This window comes from Ascaphus truei, chromosome 13, assembly GCF_040206685.1.
Source record: "Ascaphus truei isolate aAscTru1 chromosome 13, aAscTru1.hap1, whole genome shotgun sequence".
NCBI lineage: Eukaryota > Metazoa > Chordata > Amphibia > Anura > Ascaphidae > Ascaphus > Ascaphus truei.
The window spans coordinates 16,411,138-16,430,146 of NC_134495.1; the positions used below are offsets into that span (position 1 = coordinate 16,411,138).

General features: G+C 42.5%; 1 protein-coding gene across 1 annotated transcript in view; it reads right to left on the minus strand.

Moving 5' to 3' along the window:
• Positions 1-19,009, minus strand: part of GLT1D1 (glycosyltransferase 1 domain containing 1) — a 58,495-nt gene that overhangs the window by 18,954 nt on the left and 20,532 nt on the right. The window contains exons 5-10 of the mRNA XM_075569234.1: positions 18,539-18,575; positions 16,880-16,936; positions 9,947-10,042; positions 4,364-4,413; positions 2,592-2,635; positions 2,423-2,461 (exon numbers count right to left, since the gene is read on the minus strand). Coding sequence (XP_075425349.1) covers positions 2,423-2,461; positions 2,592-2,635; positions 4,364-4,413; positions 9,947-10,042; positions 16,880-16,936; positions 18,539-18,575 — 323 coding nt within the window. The remainder of the gene's footprint in view (positions 1-2,422; positions 2,462-2,591; positions 2,636-4,363; positions 4,414-9,946; positions 10,043-16,879; positions 16,937-18,538; positions 18,576-19,009) is intronic.

The following is a 19,009-nucleotide window of genomic DNA, read 5'->3' on the forward strand; positions in this document are numbered from 1 at the left end:
AACACACACGTGTACACACACGTATTCACACACGTATACACACAGGCACACGTAGACACACACACGTAGACACACACACACACACACACACACACGTAGACACACACACACACGTAGACACACACGCACGTAGACACACACACATGTACACGGAGACACGTACACACACACATGTACACGTATACTCACACACATGTACACGTACACACACACATGGAGACATACACACACACACATGTAGACATACACACACACGTATACACACACACACGTATACATACACATAATGTATACACACACGTGTATACACACACGTATATACACACACACAAGTGTATACACACACATGTATATACACACACACACACACACACGTGTATACACACACACACACTATCCCCAGCACCACCACATCAGCACACCGCTATCCCATGCCCCCCCAGCACACTGGCATTCTCGGCTCCCCGCCATTCTCAGCCCCCATCAACACCATCAGCACCCACACATCGGCACCTTTGCACCTCCCCCATCGGCACACCCACATCCGCACCCCCACATCAGCACCAAACCCTCCCAAACGTGTGCTGCTTGGGCCAATATTTACTCGCCCGGGGGTTAAATCCACTCGCCCGGGGCGAGCAAATGTATAGGTTTGTCGAACACTGTATATATATATATATATATATATATTTTTTTAATCTTTACCCTATATCTTTCGGGAATAGACGGTTTGTGACATGTTTTATATTATGTTGATCCAGGCTGTTTTGTTTGACTAATGTTTGGCAGCATATTTAGAATACTAATTATTTGATAAGATTAGAAGGGGAAAAAAGAAGAAAACTAGAGAGACTCATTTTTTTACACAAGAAACAAACAAAGATTTAGTGTAAGAGTGATTGCATTTTCCTACGGAAGTCGACCACATTAGAGAATTTGTTAATAACTCCCCACTTAAAGCAGCAATCCAAGTGGACGTTTATTTTCCCCTTTTGTTTATTTTGTTCCATAGAATTGAAGCAGGGGGCCTCCGGAGCTGCACCCCGTTAATTTCAGCCCTGGGGACCTCCTGCTTCCAGGGATACTTACCACCCAAGGGGGCGCTGGTATCTCTCTGCACTTTAGAGCTCCCGTGGGCCAATAGGTAACCGCACAGGATGATGTCACGGCTTCCTATTTGCCCGCAGGGCGCGAAAGCTTTGAAAAGCGGATATTACGTGATCCCTGGTAGCTGAGCACAGAGGCTACTGGCACCCACTTCGGAGGTGAGAATCTCTGGGAGCAGGGGGTCCCAGAGATTAAATTAATGGGGTTCAGCTCCGGAGACCCCCTGCTTCAAACCTATGTTAAAACATTTGCAAACAAATTGCCCGCTTGGATTGCCTCTCTAACTCCACGCTGCAATCGCCTCGTTCTTGCCATCCTCTAAACTCAAAGCATTAAGGAAGAAGGGGAGAAGGAGCGGCTCAGTGAGTAACGACACTGACTGGCACTGAGTTTGAAGCAGGGGAGCTTGGTTCAATTCCCGGTGTCGGCTCCTTGTGACCTTGGGCAAGTCACTCTATCTCTCTGCGCCTCAGGCTCCAAAAAATAGATTGTAAGCTCCACGGGGCAGGGACCTGTGCCTGCAAAATGTCTCTGTAAAGCGCTACGTAAAACTAGCAGCGCTATACAAGAACATGCTGCTATTATTATTATTATTATTATTATTATTATTAATACCACGTGAGAAAACCCAATGAAAATAACGGCCAATAAAGATGTAGCAGATGCTAAATAACACGTGTTTTTATCTTCTTCACTACTGGTCAATAACACGCCAGCGTAATGCAGGGGTGAGCAACACCAGTCCTCAAGGGCTGCCAACTGGTCATGTTTTCTGGATATCCCTGCTTCAAGCACAGGTGGCCCAGTCGTTGACTGAGCAACTTACTGAGCCGTGTACATGGGTGTATGCAGGCGCTCAAGCGTCTAGTCCCATCAGATAATTCCATTAAAGGTCGCAACACATGGGGAAATGTTCAATAAAAGTATAATTCTCAATCTTCATGCATAATAGCTCAATGATTCCCTAAAGGTATTGAGTGATTTATAATGACTTCCCTTCCTTCTTGGGATGGCCCATAATAAATGAGAGTACTCACTTTTGCGTTCCCCTTGTGTGTACTCAAGCTTGCAGCCGCGTCCAGAGATATCCAAAAAAGTTATGTGGTGCACAGCAACAGAGAGCAGGTCTTGGGGCAATAAAAAATATTATTTATTGAAGCTGCATTAAAAAAAACGGTGGAGGATACAACACTCCTACGCATTTCGTGCTTTGAGGCATTTTATTAAGGATCAACTGATTGAGCCACCTATGCTGAAGCAGGGATATCCTGAAAAACTGACCCGTTGGTGGCCCATGAGGACTGGAGTTGGCTACTCTTGCTTTACCGTCTCATCTTGTGTGATGAGAATGTACCTGTAGTAATAAACAAAGGCTACAATGCAAATCGGGAAATTAGGGATTATCTATCAAATGTGTATGTTGAAATGAGAAATTCCTAGGAATGTTATATTCAGAGGCAGACGAGAATTCACAGAATACTTACTTTTGCAGTTTGGCTACGACCTCGTGTGTAAACACCGGATCGACCTGTAGAAAATAGGGGAGGAGTGCTGGGGTCATAAGCTTTCCGGAGTCCGACGTAAAAATAAAACGCCATATACATTCGAGACCATTTCTCAAAGTAGGAGTGGCTCAGTGAGTAAAGACACTCATTCTGTAAACAATGACACTGTGTTGGAACCTGGCTCAATTCCCCGGTGTCAGCTCCTTGTGACCTTGGGTTAGTCACTTTATCTCCCTGTGTCTCAGGCACCAAAAACAGATTGTATGCTCCACGGGGCAGGGACTGTGTATCTAACATTCCTATATGCCACGTACCGTGCGCTACACTATAATTGTGACACGCTTTGTGTCTCATTGGGAGAAAGTGATACAGTATATGAAAATAAAAGTTCATATTCATGGAATTATTTTACTCTGAGAAATCTAGGGCAGTTTTGTAATAGGGTTTACAACCCAGACTTAGATTCAAAAACATTAATTTACTGATTTATCAAATGTCTTTAAGAGTCAGAAATGTTAGACATTGGGAAGGACATGGTGATGGTTGTCAGCATGCTTATTTTTCAGACTGCTTTGGTACTAGATTTCATGTGTTTAAACCAAAACGAGACATTCCAAGTAGATTTAAACAGACAATGCAAATGCCTGGTGATTATGCCCCCTGTACGCATATTATTCTGATCTGTAGCACAGAGAGCACTGTACCTTCTCACATGTATCTTCCACACCACTTCACTTTGAAATCTTTTTGTGTATCGGGGTGGAAAGAAACGCAGAGAGAAAATTGGATATTCAATATTTTAGAATGAAAACATACGTTGCAAAATTGGACTAGAAGTGGAAATCCTATTTATCTCTTGCTTTGTAAATTTTGTGTTGAAAGACACATTGCCTACGGGCTGGAAAGTAGTGTAAAAAAGCAAAGCAAAATATAAACTGACAGACTAGCAGTTAATATAGGAGAAAACATTATTTTTCCTCCTGTCCCCCCATTGTTCCATGAAAAAACATTTCAATAACTTGGGAAGTAGCCAGAATCAAATGATAGAAACCTAAGGAACATCTGAGATGACATTAGTAAGTAGTTTCTACTAGTCGTACCATGGAATGTTAGCCCTGTTTGTTTATATCTTGCACAATTACTAAAGGTTAATTAAAAATATATATACAGCTCAACCCCGCTGCAACGCGATCCGTTACAATGCGAATCCGCTTATAGCGCGATGCAAGTGTGGCTCCCAATTTTTGTATTTATGAATACTTTACAACACGGTTATTGGTATCTTAAATACTTTATTGTACAATGCATACAATTATACATTATTTCTAACGCGATCCGCTTATAACGCGATTTGATTCTTTGGACCCCAAGCACAGCGTTATAAGCGGGTTGAGCTGGATATATCTTTACAAAACAACACTCTTCACAGCCGCCACGAGGCCTGCGTGTGTACAGTAGCAAGTGTATTTCCAGTGTAAATTGCTACAGAGAAAATTAAATAGAGTGTAAGCTCCTCTGACCAGAGCTTCCCTTCTTAACAATATTTACCTGCATACACAATGCTTTATTGCATCTGTACCTTCCTTGGTTTCCCATTTATTATAAAACCCCTACATACGTGGTCAGTGCGGTAGTGATAATATTAATCATTTTAATCAGAAACCCGGGCATTGGAACAATGAACAAATGCAACCAGGATTGAGAAAATAGCCATAGTTTTAATATGAATGCTAAAATAAAATCTAACTCACCGATGGTCCAATAATAGCCATGTAAACGCTGGGATCCCTTTTATGCCACTCTAAAAGAACAAGGACATATGTTAAAATGGTCCTATGCTGTGCTACACAGGTACTGTATGGGGGTGTATGCACAAAACCAATTTCAACAAGAAATAGCTTTACCCTTTACTGTGAGTTCTGCACTGTGCACAAAACAGAACCTTCTGAGGTTGTGCGCTGGTAAGGTGATGTGACACTAATGTACAGTGGAGCTTGATCAGCAGGACTGTTTTTAGAGGGTTATTCTGTATACCCAGAGTGGCCATTCAGGCTGTTTTCGGCTGAAACTCCCCTTTGAGGCCAGGGAGACTCAGGCGAAAAACAGCTGCGTCGGGATACAGATGCAGATGAGAGAGTGTGATCTGTGTGAGTGAGAGAGAGTGTGATGTGTGTGTGTCATGAGTGTGATGTGTGATGTGTGTGAGTGTGATGTGTGTGTAGCCACCATTCACAACAAAAGTGTAATAATGCACACAAAAGGCAAACGTAATACTGCAGAAAAAAAAAGAAAAAGAAATATACAAAGAAATCAAGCAATGTACCCAAAATAAACCAAAAATAGAACACTTACAGACCCGCTCAAAAATAGGATAATGCAGACAGAGAAATCCCCCAATGTTTCAGATAAAGATCCTGCCGAGGGGATCCCAAACCCCAAATCTCCAACGTTTTGGGTACAGACCTTTTCTCAAGGGAATCCCCATGAGAACGTGTCTATCCTTAAAACATTGCGCTTTCCTCTGCCAGCGTGCGTGAATTTCCCTTTTTTGTAAGGATAATTTTGTGTACTTTGGGGACAATGCTCGATTTCTTTGTATACTTGTTGCAAGATATTTTTTTTGCTTATCTATTAAAAAAAAAAAAATCTAGTTTTATTTTGCATTATTACGCTGGCCTTTTTCCTGTGTGCATTATTACCCTTTTGTCGTGCTTTGCTTTGCATTTTGGGTAATTATTGCCCCTGCTACTGATTATCCCAAGCATACAGAATGCCAAACCACGTCCCTTTTTTCCTAAGCCACCAAGAACCGCTTCCTTTTATACCTTCCATAACCCCCTTTCACTGCGTTGTTCCGGCGGCGAAGCAGTTCTGGCCTGACAGTAATCATTGTACCAAGTTGTTAGCCCTGTGCTGTGTATTGCATCGTTCTCCCCTCTAATAGCAAAGCGGATACAAACATCCAGACCAAAAAAAAAAAAACATTGTAGCAAGTTATTAAGCGCTATGGAAATGACAAAATATAAACAAATTTAGGATGCGCTAACAAAACAGTAATAAAAATAGTCTTAACTACATGCGCGATTGTAAAGTTCAGCGCTGCGTGAAAAAAAAGAACAGTTCCCGGTTGAAACGATGATGTGTCCAGGGAAAAAAAATCAGCGCACCTCATATAAGAAAGAAAAAGAAAAAAAGAAGAAAAGAAAAAATAGTGAAGCACGTTCACTGAATTTTTAAGAAGGAGCTTCGTTTTTCTGGCCACTGCTATGGGAGAGGAGGAACAATGAAACCTTGAGTGCCTGAGCCCAGGCACTTTCATGTAAGTGCATATCGTACCACTGGCTGCTATGGAAATCACGTCCAATTTACGGAAGCATTACAAAAATCAGCATACTTACCTCCATTATCTTAGCTCTTTAACAATGATTTCATTATGTCATTTGATACATGGGTTTCATTTATGATCAGGGTCAGATGTTAGATTTTTTTTTTATTAACATTTTCCATCTGCATTTATTTTTGTAGCACAACTCCTTTTCCAGTTATTCATGAAAAACTATCTTCTGTTCTTTATTCTGCTTAACTGGCAAATATATTTGGTTGGGGGAGAATGTGAATGAGTAAGGGATTCATTTTGTGATTCAAACTATATATTTTTAGTTGCCGTTAAAAATAAATGCAGATTAAAAAAACGAAAAAAAAACCCATAAATTTTGAAAAAACAAAACAAACAGACATTAAAGGGACAATAGGTCTTCCCCGTGCTCTGGGAAATGGAAGCCCAATTAAAAAAATTGAGTTTAAATGTTCCTGAGCAAGTAGAGGATGGCTTTGCCACATATTGAACAGGGGTTAAATTTATTATTTTAGTGATTATTCTAAGTACAAATCAGGATTTCTGCAAATCTGTGAACAAGTGGATTTCTGCTGCCTACAAGTTTCACTGTACACTGAATTGATTTTTTATATCAGTTATAGTACAATTAGTATCTGTGAACTGATTAATTGTACTAGTGAAAGCATTTGCAATAATTGGATTTATTAACGTTAGTAATCAGGAGGCGGTACAGACACATGGGCCTCAACAAATCCTCACCTGGGTTAAGCCGGACGCAGCACCTACTGAAATGCAAATATGCAGGTTTTGTGAACAAATGCACAGAAACGGTTTATAATACACATGAATAAAAAGCTGGGGGTATTACTGTACCACTACGAGCCTCTTTATAGGCTTGGGATGCACAAGCGTATGAAGGCGTTCGGGATGCAGGGCTACCTACCTGGGCATCATAGGTCCAGTACTAGGGCTACCCAAATCAATCTAATTTAAAGAAATCTATTACGCCAATAACATTTACAAGTCCTATATGCCCGGGGTTGTGGCCCAAAGCGTGGCCAGTAATGAGGTGGAATGAATGCGACATGATTCATATGCATTTCCATTCTTTTTCAAACAGAGACTGAGGAAGTGGTTATCAGAACCCGGTCCAGCAGTGAAAAGGTTAAAGTAGTCATTCCATCTGCTTACATCATACAAACGGGGGGGTGGGGGGGGGGTCCTCCGGAACTGAACGGTGCTATTTCTAGCTACAGGGACCCCCCTATAGCGTTAGAACATGGGGGTTCGTTGAGCTAAACCACATTATTCTTTTAGCTCTAGGAGCCCCAGCTCCCGTGATACTTCCTTGTTTAGGGGTCAGTGTTTCTCTCCCCTTTAGGGAAATGCTGCCATTCATGCAATATCCTACGCGTGTATTTAAATAAAGTCAGTTCTGTAGTAATAGATAATACTGTCCGTACTACATTCTATTCTTTAATTTAACTCTTAATGCCATTTTTAATGAGTTTTACTATACCGAGCATCCTTTGATTTCTATAGCAGGCTTTAGCCCACTTCCCCAGCAGTGCGAGATCAATGTATTCTTAGGCTGCGCTTATAGTGCCGGCGACAGCGACGCGACATCACGTCAAAACAAATGCATTGCCGCCATCGCGTGCGCTTATAGTAAGCGCGACGCGACGGAGCGCGGCTTGGTCACGATCGCTGGAAGTCATCTCAATTTGATTTTTCCAGCGACCGTAGCCTGACGTCGCCGGCACTATAAGCGTAGCCTTGCATTACTAAGGTAACATTAGCTATTGTTACAGTTTGCAGCCGAAACTGCTGGGAACATTGGCAACAAATGATCACAAACAGGAAAGTGTTGCAAATATCTTGCACTGCTGGGGACGTGTGCTAAAAAAAACCTGCTATAGAAATCAAAGGATGCTCAGTGTATTCCAACTCATTACAAATGGCATTAAGGAGTTGAACAAGAAAATAAAACAGTAAGTATTACCTAATACTACAGAACTGATTAAAAAAACAAACAAACAAACCATAAGATTTCACATGTTTTGCTGCTGCAACAGATGACTTTGCACAGGATTCATGTTCACGGCCGTGCCCCTCTTATCCAGCAGGAAGGAACACAACTTCCACTTGCCATAATAAATGATTGACCTTGGACTCGTATGAGCTGGAGTACTATAACCCCCGAGCATCCTATGGATACTGCAACCCTGGGGCACAATTAACATCCTCCCCAACAATGCGCAGTACCTTGAAAGCAGCACGGCCCCCTCTTCTCCCCCCAAGAAGCCTGTACACATTTATCTCACGTTACTGTATAGCCTCCTGAGGACGGCCAGGTTTTTTGTGTTTTTTTTTTTTTTTACATTTTAATTAAAATGTTTTTTTTTTTTTGTGTTAAATATCAAGATTTCCTTAATCTCTAGCTCCGGCGGTTACCATGGCAACCTTTAGACTGCGCCGGCAGCCGCACGGTTTAACCTCCCCGTTGTTTAATGTTTCTAACGCTTATATCTCCTGAGCAGAGCATCAGATATCAATAATAAAAACAGTGTTGGAAAGAGCAAGGAGAGATCTCTTAAAGTCAAATGGGGGGGGGGGGATGGAGGTCAGCACGGGCTGCTGCTTAACCTTTACAGTGCTGGCAGACCCTCAGCATTTCCACACCAGGGAGTTGGAAACGGCAAACTTTTGATATTACTCTAAAATACACTGATGTGTTTCCCCCCCCCCCTGGAAATTCAATAGCTGCTAAGTGCTAATTATTTCAGGTACCACCAAGCAAGGCCATAAAAACAATACATTCGCTCAGTGGATGTTTTTTTTTTTAAAAAAACAACTGGATTCAAGGAAAATGTCAATTTGTATTTTCACCTCTTCAGCGATTAAAAGGGTTAAAGGAGACTTGAACATAAATGATACATTTCATTAACATTACTCTTTCCAGAGGCTTTTCATATGTACAGTGACTGCCCTTACCATGTAAAAAAAATAAATCATTAAATATCTCCTTGCCTGACATATCTGCTGGGTAAACCTATAGATGACCTGCCCTCCCCAATGTTAAGGCTGATCTCCTCTATCCTAACTGCCGCCAGGTGCTCAATCGCAGCGGCCTGGAAACAAGTAAAAGCACCTTCCAAGAGTGCAGTTGTCAATAGAATAAACATGGTCATGAGCATGGAAAAAAAACTCACAGCCATGTTGAAACAAAGAATGCCTCAATTTTACAAAATCTGGGAACCGTGGCCGGGTGCCGTCCCCCCACAGATCCTTCAGCTCCTAGCTCTAACATGAACCCCAAGAGAGTACCGGAATTGGAGTCGACTGCCCGTTACATTCCACTTACCACCCCGCCCCCCAATCCCATAACCCCCCCCCATCCCTCTCTGTCTCTCCCATCTTCCCCCCTCCCTTTGTCTCCCCCTTTAACACATCTTTAAGTAAAGAGAAAATCAGTTTATTGGTGTCGATTTATACAATCCGCAGTCATGTGCCTATGACTTCACTGTCAATGATAATATGCTATTACTGTTTGTATTTTTGTTGTAAAACTCCAATAAACGAAAAAGATTGGGAAAAAAAAATATCTCCTTGCCAATATGTGGACTTTTTACCCCTTTTTAAAAGTGTTGGCGTTTCGTCCCATAGCAGCAATATAGAATGCAGCATATGCAATTAAGGACCACATTTGCTAAATGCTGCTAACCTGTAACAGCCCATATGGTACCGTATGGCTTAGTACCATTTAATAAATCTAACCCTAAATCCTTATTGCATGTTTTTTTGACAAAAAGAAAAAAAATGTACATTTTCAAAATCTACCATTTTCTCTCCCTCCCCATCAGAAGAACACACCTGGGCCTGTACATTTAAGGGATTAGTGGGAGTTACGCGTGGGCCCTCAGAATATTTCTGCTTGGGGAGACACAATTAAATAGCCCTGGCCCTGCAGCGGAGGGCTTTTGAGAAGATTACCCACCTGCAAATGTTTCAACCAGATAGAGCGGGTCCTTCACTCTCCTGAGGCCGCATATCAAGAGGAATAGATGCAAATTGCCCCGGTCCTGCCGAATTCCTGGGACACAGAATTTGAATGGATTTATTCAAAAATTGGATTTCATTTTCTGAACTAAGCTGCTGTAATGATGTTTTCTCCGTGCCTGCAAGATCAGCTTATGTTTAAAAGCAGTTCACTGATGGGATGGGACAATTCTACATGTCCACCCCCTAAAGGACCAGCCTGCTGTGTGGTGATATGGAGTATCTCTGTACAAAACCCTCAGAGACCTTCTAACATGCTCCAGGCACCAACGGTGGGGAAGGGCTCTCCTGTTATTTTATTGGGTCAATGTCTCCACTAAGGGAAGCAACACTCAAAATAATCATGAAGGACCAATGAACTGATCAGTGTTGGTTCGTGCCATAGCACTGCTTAGTAAATATGAGCCCTAAGGGTATGTTTTATAGCCCCCGAGGCAACCGATCTGACTGTTTTCAGCCAAAATGTACATTAAAAAAAGTCAAGGGGGGTATTAGTCCAAAGATGGCAGGTCTGCTGCTTCGGTGAATATAGAATAAGACCCTTAGTGTCATTACGTAGCAATAATCTTGGAAGATGGCAAAATCCAGCATTTAAAAAATGTCAAATAAAGTTAGGAGTCACCACTTGAGTCCTTCACTGGGAGACCTCTTGTAGAAAGTACCCGCATAAAAGGGTGTCAACTGAGCAGATCTCATTTCTCAAACACAAAGAGGTCTTCTCGTGAATTAATTAAACACTGTTCTCTTTGCTATTCTAACTTGGCTGCCTATCTCGTCCTTGAGTTACTGGGCTCCCTTGTGCACTTCATCGTTCTAATGACATACAGCTCAACCCCGTTATAACGCGATGCAAGCGCGGCTCCCAATTTTCGTATGTATGAATACTTTACAACACGATTATTGGTATCTTAAATACTTTATTGTACAATGCATACAATTGTACATTATTTCTAACGCGATCCGCTTATAGCGCGATGTGATTCTTTGGACCCCAAGCACAGCGTTATAAGGGGGTTGAGCCGTGCATTGTTATCGGAGAAGTAGAACAATAGCAGCATAGTTTGTGAGTCACCTGTTAACTCTCCTATCCACATATGGCCATTTTTTATTTTATTTTGTCATTAGCGACATCCCTTTTTTTATGGCAATAATGATGTTAAACATACTGGACACCTAACAAGCTCCTATTGAACCCCCAAAATAACCACAACATATATATATAAGCATATGAATGTCACAGAGGAGTGCTACTGAGCATGGCAATATATAGTTAAAATCTCTGATTTTAACAATAATGATGTTAAATCAAGTTGTTAACCTTCACACACACATCCCGTACTCGCTTAAATTTCAACACAATCCAACCACCACAAACAGTATCCATACGACGACGTTCAGCGCGCCGGCACTCAGATTAGCAAATGGTTGACTATTTCTAACAGGCAAGCATTCGTCTCCGACACCGTACTACTACTACTGAGACTACAAATAATCAGCATTTTATTTCTTTCTTCAGCAAAATCTGTCCGTGAAGGAGGCCAACTCTTACAATGTGAAGAGCCGCATAATATTTGTTTATGGAGGCTAACAAATTGTTACATTCCAATCATTATTCCCCTTAATGCTTTGTAGTACATTTCCTGCTGCCGCGCAGTGGTATTAAGTCTGGGGTTATTCAGCAGGACAGTAAATATTGATTTGCCTGGTAAATTATACAATGGAATGTTCAATAACGTTTCTTTCTCAGACGCTGGAATACAGTAGCGTGTTCTTACAATTCTGGAAAAGAATAAGGATTGGCTTTTAACCTGAGATGGCATCAGAAAGTACAGTTTTGATAAGTGCTTTATGAAACGGGTTGCCATAGGGACTTTAAGAGTTTTGTATGGAACGCCCAAAATACAATGCAACAAGACAAAGATACATGTACTGAACCAAGAATGTGCCCCCACAACTCAACTTCTGTCGTGTCATATCAGGTTAAATAACAGTTGCCATTGTTATCCCACTCAGGCCTGAGATCATCATTGTGTTGCTAACAGACATTAAAGGAACAATAGGTGCTGCGTGCCGCATGTTTAACTCCAGGCGGAGCTTTGTCAGGGCCAAGCTATCTACCACAGCATTTGCTCTCTCGCCCTCGTGCACCAGACCCCATTCAGACCTTACTTTGTTGCTCCTCTGTTGTCCTTGATCTTGGCTTGTTCCTGACCGCGCTATCTGCTTGCTGCCTGCCTATGACCTCGGCCTGTCTCCAGACCACCGCTACCTGACTGCCTCTGACCTCGGCCTGTTTCTAGACCACCGCTACCTGCCTGCCTCTGACCTTTGGCCTGTCTCTGGACCACCGCTACCTACCTGCCTCTGACCTCGGCCTGTCTCCAGACCACCGCTACCTGACTGCCTCTGACCTCGGCCTGTTTCTAGACCACCGCTACCTGACTGCCTCTGACCTTTGGCCTGTCTCCGGACCACCGCTACCTGCCTGCCTCTGACCTTTGGCCTGTCTCCGGACCACCGCTTCCTCCCTCTGACCTTTGGCCTGTCTCCAGACCACCGCTACCTGCCTGCCTCTGACCTCGGCTTGTTTCTAGACCACCGCTACCTGCCTCTGACCTTTGGCCTGTCTCCGGACCACCGCTACCTGCCTGCCTCTGACCTCGACCTGTCTCCGGACCACCGCTACCTGACTCTGACCTCAGCCTGTATCCGGAGCCTGCCTGCTTTCCCAATCCAGCAACTGGACTCCAGCCCTGCAGTTGCTGCCCGTGACAACTTGAAATGGCTATTTAAACTGCTGCAGGCCCAATCTACCATGTGGTGCCAACGGTTACTACTATACTATCTATTTTGCAGCTAGCACTAGCCTAATATATCTGTGAGAGATTTAAACGCCGCTACCAATGCCTTTCAGCTGAATGAATCATTGTGGCTACAACAAAATCGTCTAACATAGGATTAAATCCACTCTACAGCTTTAATATCTTCCTTAAAAAAATGGGGGTCCAATCAGCCCCCTGATCAATCATCTATAATAACCATCCCTGCACTGACAATTAATCTATGAATCAGAATATATGCTGATTGATTAGATAATACAAACACTATATGACCACACTCTCCCTTACGTCCAATTCTAGTGGTGTTTTTAACTTTCGATTTCATATATTTTATTTCTTTTATTCTGGCTAATTAAAGGTTATGTTTTATATTTATATAATCCTTGCCAGTTCCCTGCCGAGTGCACCCAAAGAGACCGACTTTTGGGCAGGTACACACTTGTATTAATCCCCTGTTTTTTAGTCTTGGTTGACCTGGCTCCTGGGCTGCAGCCTACGTTCCCCTTTGGACTTTCCTTTATCAGACTCCCTAGCAATCTCTGATCTATTTACTAAGGAGTAGCAGTTGAGCGATTCCAAGTGTGTTGTGTGTGCCCAGTGTATAAACAGTTCTTAAGAGGTGGGCACTGGGCTTCTTGGTCAAGCTGAGTTGGAGAAAACACATCAGGCTCTATTTTAAGATACAATCAGCATCCCCTGGAGTAATGGAACTGAATTACCCTGGCATAGCACCTCTCATGGATCCATGTGCAATATGAAGTACATGAACAGCCAACATTACTGCTTGACATCTGTCATTTCACTGTGCAACATACATAATGGAAGCCACTTACAGCAACTTCTTTAGAACATCAGTTTTATGATGAAAGAAATGGTGAACAGCTTTCAAAATCTCGCTCTTAAAAGGCCGACTTTGAGCAACACAAAAGCACATTTAGCACAGAAAATACAACACATGCGGCTTTTTAAAAGGACTAGTTAGGAATCAAGAAATAATGTTGCAGAAATTTCTAAGCTGCAGTCATTAGACCCAAGGTGTCAAGCCGTTTATCGGATATGCAGTGTGGCCATTTTTAAGAAAGCCAGAAGAATTTATTCTACACCCACTTCCCCAAAAGCAGAAACTGTGCACAAATTCACACTGTAAACAAAAGGTCATTTATAACCAAATTGTTTGAATATAATTGGGACTACATGACCTCTTATAAACCAGAGCAGATGGTGCTCAACTCCAGTCCTCAATCCCCTCCCATCACAGGTCAGGTTTTCAGGATATCCCAGCTTCAGCACAGGTGGCTCAATCAGTCCCTGCTTCAGCACAGGTGGCTCAATCAGTCCCTGCTTCAGCACAGGTGGTTCAATCAGAGGCTCAGTCTTTGACTGATTGAGCCACTTGTGCTGAAGCTGGGATATCCTGAAAACCTGACCTGTTGGGTGGAGTTGAACACCCCTGCAATAGAGTAATGTTTCCGTACTGTTACCCATTCCTGACACCCTTTCAACAAAGTGCCGTAGGTTACGGCAACAGGAATGTGTTACTGACCCACCCAGCATTGGAAAAGGTTATATTGAACCAAACCTGGAGACCAGCAGAATTACATCTACTGGTGACAGCTCATTTACATTCCGGAGACCCCGAAATCGCGAGTGTATGATTTATGGGGCATGAAATAACCTCACAATGCTCGGTTTAAAACTGGGACACAGGTACTGAATAATGACATGTATTTACAGATGTGATGAAGCTATTCTGCTGCAGTGGCTCATTTGTCATACACAGCTGGAGCTTGGCTGTGACAGGCTGGGGGAAAACCAGAGCTGCAGGTCTGGCATTAAGAATTGTATTCTGGTTTCTGACAGGGCAGTTTTAACCCAATCACTGCCAAACAGGTTGAAAAGTCATCGAAGAGCAATGCGTTTGCTGGCTCTTGATGGAAAGGGGATTAAAGTGACAATCCAAATGGGCAAATTCTTCTTTTACGTAGGATTGAAGCAAGGGGGTGTCCGGAGCTGAACCCCATTAAATTTTAACTCCAGGGACCCACCTGCTTTCGGAGATACTTCCCGACAGAGCGGGTGCTGGAAGCTGCTCTGCTCGGCTAGCAGGGATCATGTAATGGCGAAGTTTCAAAGATCCAGCGACCTGCGGGCCAATAGGAAGCCGTGAAGTCTCCCGGTTTGACTTCCTATTGGCCGCCGTGATGCGGGAGTTTTAAACTTTAAATCCCAGCTAGCTTAGTTGGAGCCGCTACCAGCACCCCATGTGGAGGCAAATATCTGTGGAAGGAAGGGGTCCCCGGAGCTGAAAATAATGGTGTTAAGCTCTAGACACCCCCTGCTTCAATTCTATGTAAAACAAAAATTGCCCCTTGGATTGCTCCCATATTTAAGGGAAGCTTAAATATTCTGGCAAAATCTGCAACCAGAATTATCACCAAAATATTTCATTAAAAGAAATGGAATTATTTTCTGATCATTTGAATTATGTTTTTTTATGCTAGTTTTGCATCCAGGGAACTCTACTAAATACCATTTACCATCTTATTAAACAGATTTTAAGTGTTACTGAACACAATATATATATATATATATATATATATATATATATATATATATATATATATATATATATATATATATATATATATATATATATATATATATATATCTCTTTGGCATCTGTTATGATAACACCATTAAAATATTCAGTAATTTAATAATCTGGTACACAAACAGTTAACTTGAGTAGCAAGTTACATCTTAAAAATACATGTATAGTTTTTATTGGGGTCAAGCTAGCTGACCCCGGCCTGTTTTACTGCGTTTGTCTAAACGTGGGTTTATCTATGGGCAGCGCTGCTCTGGGATTGTAGGGTGATTAAAACCTTAGACGCACTACTCCGACAGTGGAAAGAAGCAAAAGACGTTTTTAATGTACCTTCAAAGACATTCCTAAAAAGGGTCTAGGAATGCCGGAGGGTGAGGCCAGGAAGGCATTCCATATGTCTGTGCAAGTTTACTAGATATAAAATATCGTGAATCTGATATGATTCAAAGAATAACAAATATATCTGTGTAACATTTGCGATCTGACGAATTCAATGACGCTAAACAATCCACAATTCTTGGGGTGCAAAGGTTAGATATCCGTTTGTCTGTCAGGCTTCACATTAATCCCTTTTGAAAATAGTATTTTTGCCTGTAGCAATCTCACCGGAACGCGATGAGGTCGGTCACAATATTGTAGCAATTACGGGGATAAAGTTATGAGAATGTTTTCATACTCCCGCAATTTTTATTTCAAAAGAAAAGCTATTTTCTCTCCCAAAGCCGTACCGGTGTCATTGGAGATTGAGAGGGGGAGCTCAGGACACGCCTCAGACGGTGGGCGTATTCAGTTTTCAATGCCGGTGCTTTCGGAATAATAACCACCAAATGGGACATTGGTCGTGGCCGTTTTGCTGCGATCATATTGCTGCCGGGGCGCTTCGCCACGACACACCCCGCCGTCGCACTGATCTGCCGCTGGACTCCACGCCGTTTGCCGCTTCTGAGGTAAGTATTATTACGGTTTAGGGTAGACGGTTAATTTAATGGGCTTTAGTGCTTAGGGTAGGGGGTTTTAGGGTAATGCCCTTTACCTTAGCAGCGAAGTGGCCGGCAGCAGCTTCCAGCAGCGGCGTGAGTCGCGGCGAAGGACCGGTGGCCATTTGGTTGCGGGGAAACGCAGCGACCAAAATGTCCTAGACCGTAAAAACCATGCATTTGAGATACGAATTTGGAATTTAACAGATGTGTGTTCTTATGCCAACAAGATACGTGAATTCCCTGATTTCCAAACCCACAACTTCTGGGAGGAATCGGATATGGTTATGTGGTAATGTATAGGTACTCCCGTGGTTAGTTGTGTGTATTAACCAAAGTCACATATACAAGTCACATGCTCATAGGTGTGCCATTCGTGACAGCATCATTCTCAAATAACACGTTTTCTAGGATACGTACAACGCGCTGTTCTGTAAAAGATTTACCTGCATTTTCTAGAAACGTTTCGCAATTGAAAGATGAATTTGGGTGTGTTAAAATTCCTAGAAGTGAGGGAGAAAACATGATCACGTATTTGGAAAAATGCGAGCCCAGATTGTGCCATTATAGCATTGTTCTTTTTTTTGTTAATTAGAAATAAAGGCATAATGGAATTATAAAGGGGGCTGAAGAAGGGGACAGCACATTTAGAAAATTATGACCCTCGATACAGTCATGGGTACCACAGAAAGTTGCAGGCAGAAGGGTTAATTTCGACATCGGAACAAGAGGCCCATTTCCGGATTACATTCCCCATTGACTTCAATGGGGAATTTTAACTGGAACCAGAACAGCCGCTTCAGCGAATACAGAATAAGCTCCTAAATGCACAAACACCTTTCATATTATAATGCCAGCTTTTGGAAAAAAAAAAAAATTACCTCCTTCTCCTCCTCCTTCCCTGTCCCCCTCTCCTCCTTAAAGATTTCCACCATAGCAGGAGTGGCCAACTCCCGTTCTCAATGGCCACCAACAAGTCAGGTTTTCAGGATATCCCTGCTTCAGGACAGGTGGCTCAATCTGCTGAAGGGGCTTGAGGACTGGAGTTGGCCATCTCTGTTCTATAGGAATGGAGAGAGAGTAAGAAGGATACCGCTGGTCAGATATGGCACAGATATGGGGGGGAATTTGGCACGCGAGCTCTAACTGCATCAACAAGTAATCATCGGGGAGACAATGTAGCTTAGCGAGCGTACGCCTCGGAGTTACACTTTAAGACTCCTGCCTTTTGAGGTTAACCCTCTGGGTAGTGACTGGCTTTCAATTGTTATCAAACGAAAGAATTTCTTTTTGGACAATATGAAAACAGGAAAGGGCACAATAAGTGTTACTAAACGACAGGCTTTTTATAAAGAGTTCCAAGCCCTAGTAACCGTATCCTGGAGAAATGGAGATGCATAGTAAGTTGTGATACGGTAAGAAACATGTGAGGTTTGGAAAGCTCTGTACAGGGGCAGGGGCCAGGGGAGGAGGGGGGTCAGGGGAGGGGGGGGGGAGAACACGGCATGGGACAACCGACAGGGTGGGACTCGAGGACAGGGAATGGGGGGGGAGCAACTGCAGGGCTGGGGCCTGACGACAGGGATGGGGGGGGAGTAGAGGCGGGGACGACTCTGCAGGTTCTTTTTATAACAAAAGTAGAAATATGATATTGCAAACTCTAAAGAAACAATCCCTCCTAGAAGCCAACATACGTTTAACTCATACACTGTTAGTATGTTGCATGCACTGTTAGTATATTGCATGTCCTGCTCTTTAAGGGGGGAAAAAGAAGGGGAGTTTTCCGTGTTAGAAATAATTATTTTCTTAATTGCTAGTTTCTGAGGTTGCAATGTTAACATTTAGACGGCACTGGGCTCTGTGGAGAGCACCATTTTAACCTCCTGGACACATCATATTTTAAATGTGTATATCTCCTGAACAGGGAATTAGATTTAAATAAATAAACAAAAGTATTACTAATGTAATGTGTTAAGATTGCCTAGACAATGGATTTAACAGCCCATTAAAATATAGGACTGGCTTGCAATAGGCTCTATTTTTTCCAGGTATAACAGGGCTTATAAATATCTTTACTACATTTGCATTTGTTTTAATATCCTTACCTTGAGTTTGGATGTGTATTTTATTCATAGCATGTGGCTAAAAAGAACAAAAACAAAACAAATACCGGTTTTACTAAGGTATGAATGGAAATGTGTGCTGTATCAGTGAACAATACATACATCAGAAAGCATTAGTAGCTACTACAGGCAGTCCTCGGTTATCCAACGGAATCCGTTCTGGAAGTAGCGTTGGATAGTGAAACCGTTGTAAAGCGAGTCCCATGTTAATCCGTGGCGGTGAGCGTCGGATAACGCATTCCGGCGTCCAAAAAACGGCCCTTAGGGTTGTATTGTAAAGCGTTGAATATACCATTCGTTGTAAAGTGAAACGTTGGATAGCGAGGACTACCTGTAATCACATTCTTATATTTGCAAAGCTTATTTCATATACGTTAGATCCCGGAGGATTGGGAATTGGAATTCGGTTATACATGCATAGTACAGAAAAGAAACAGTGTTAAGAAGCAGTCG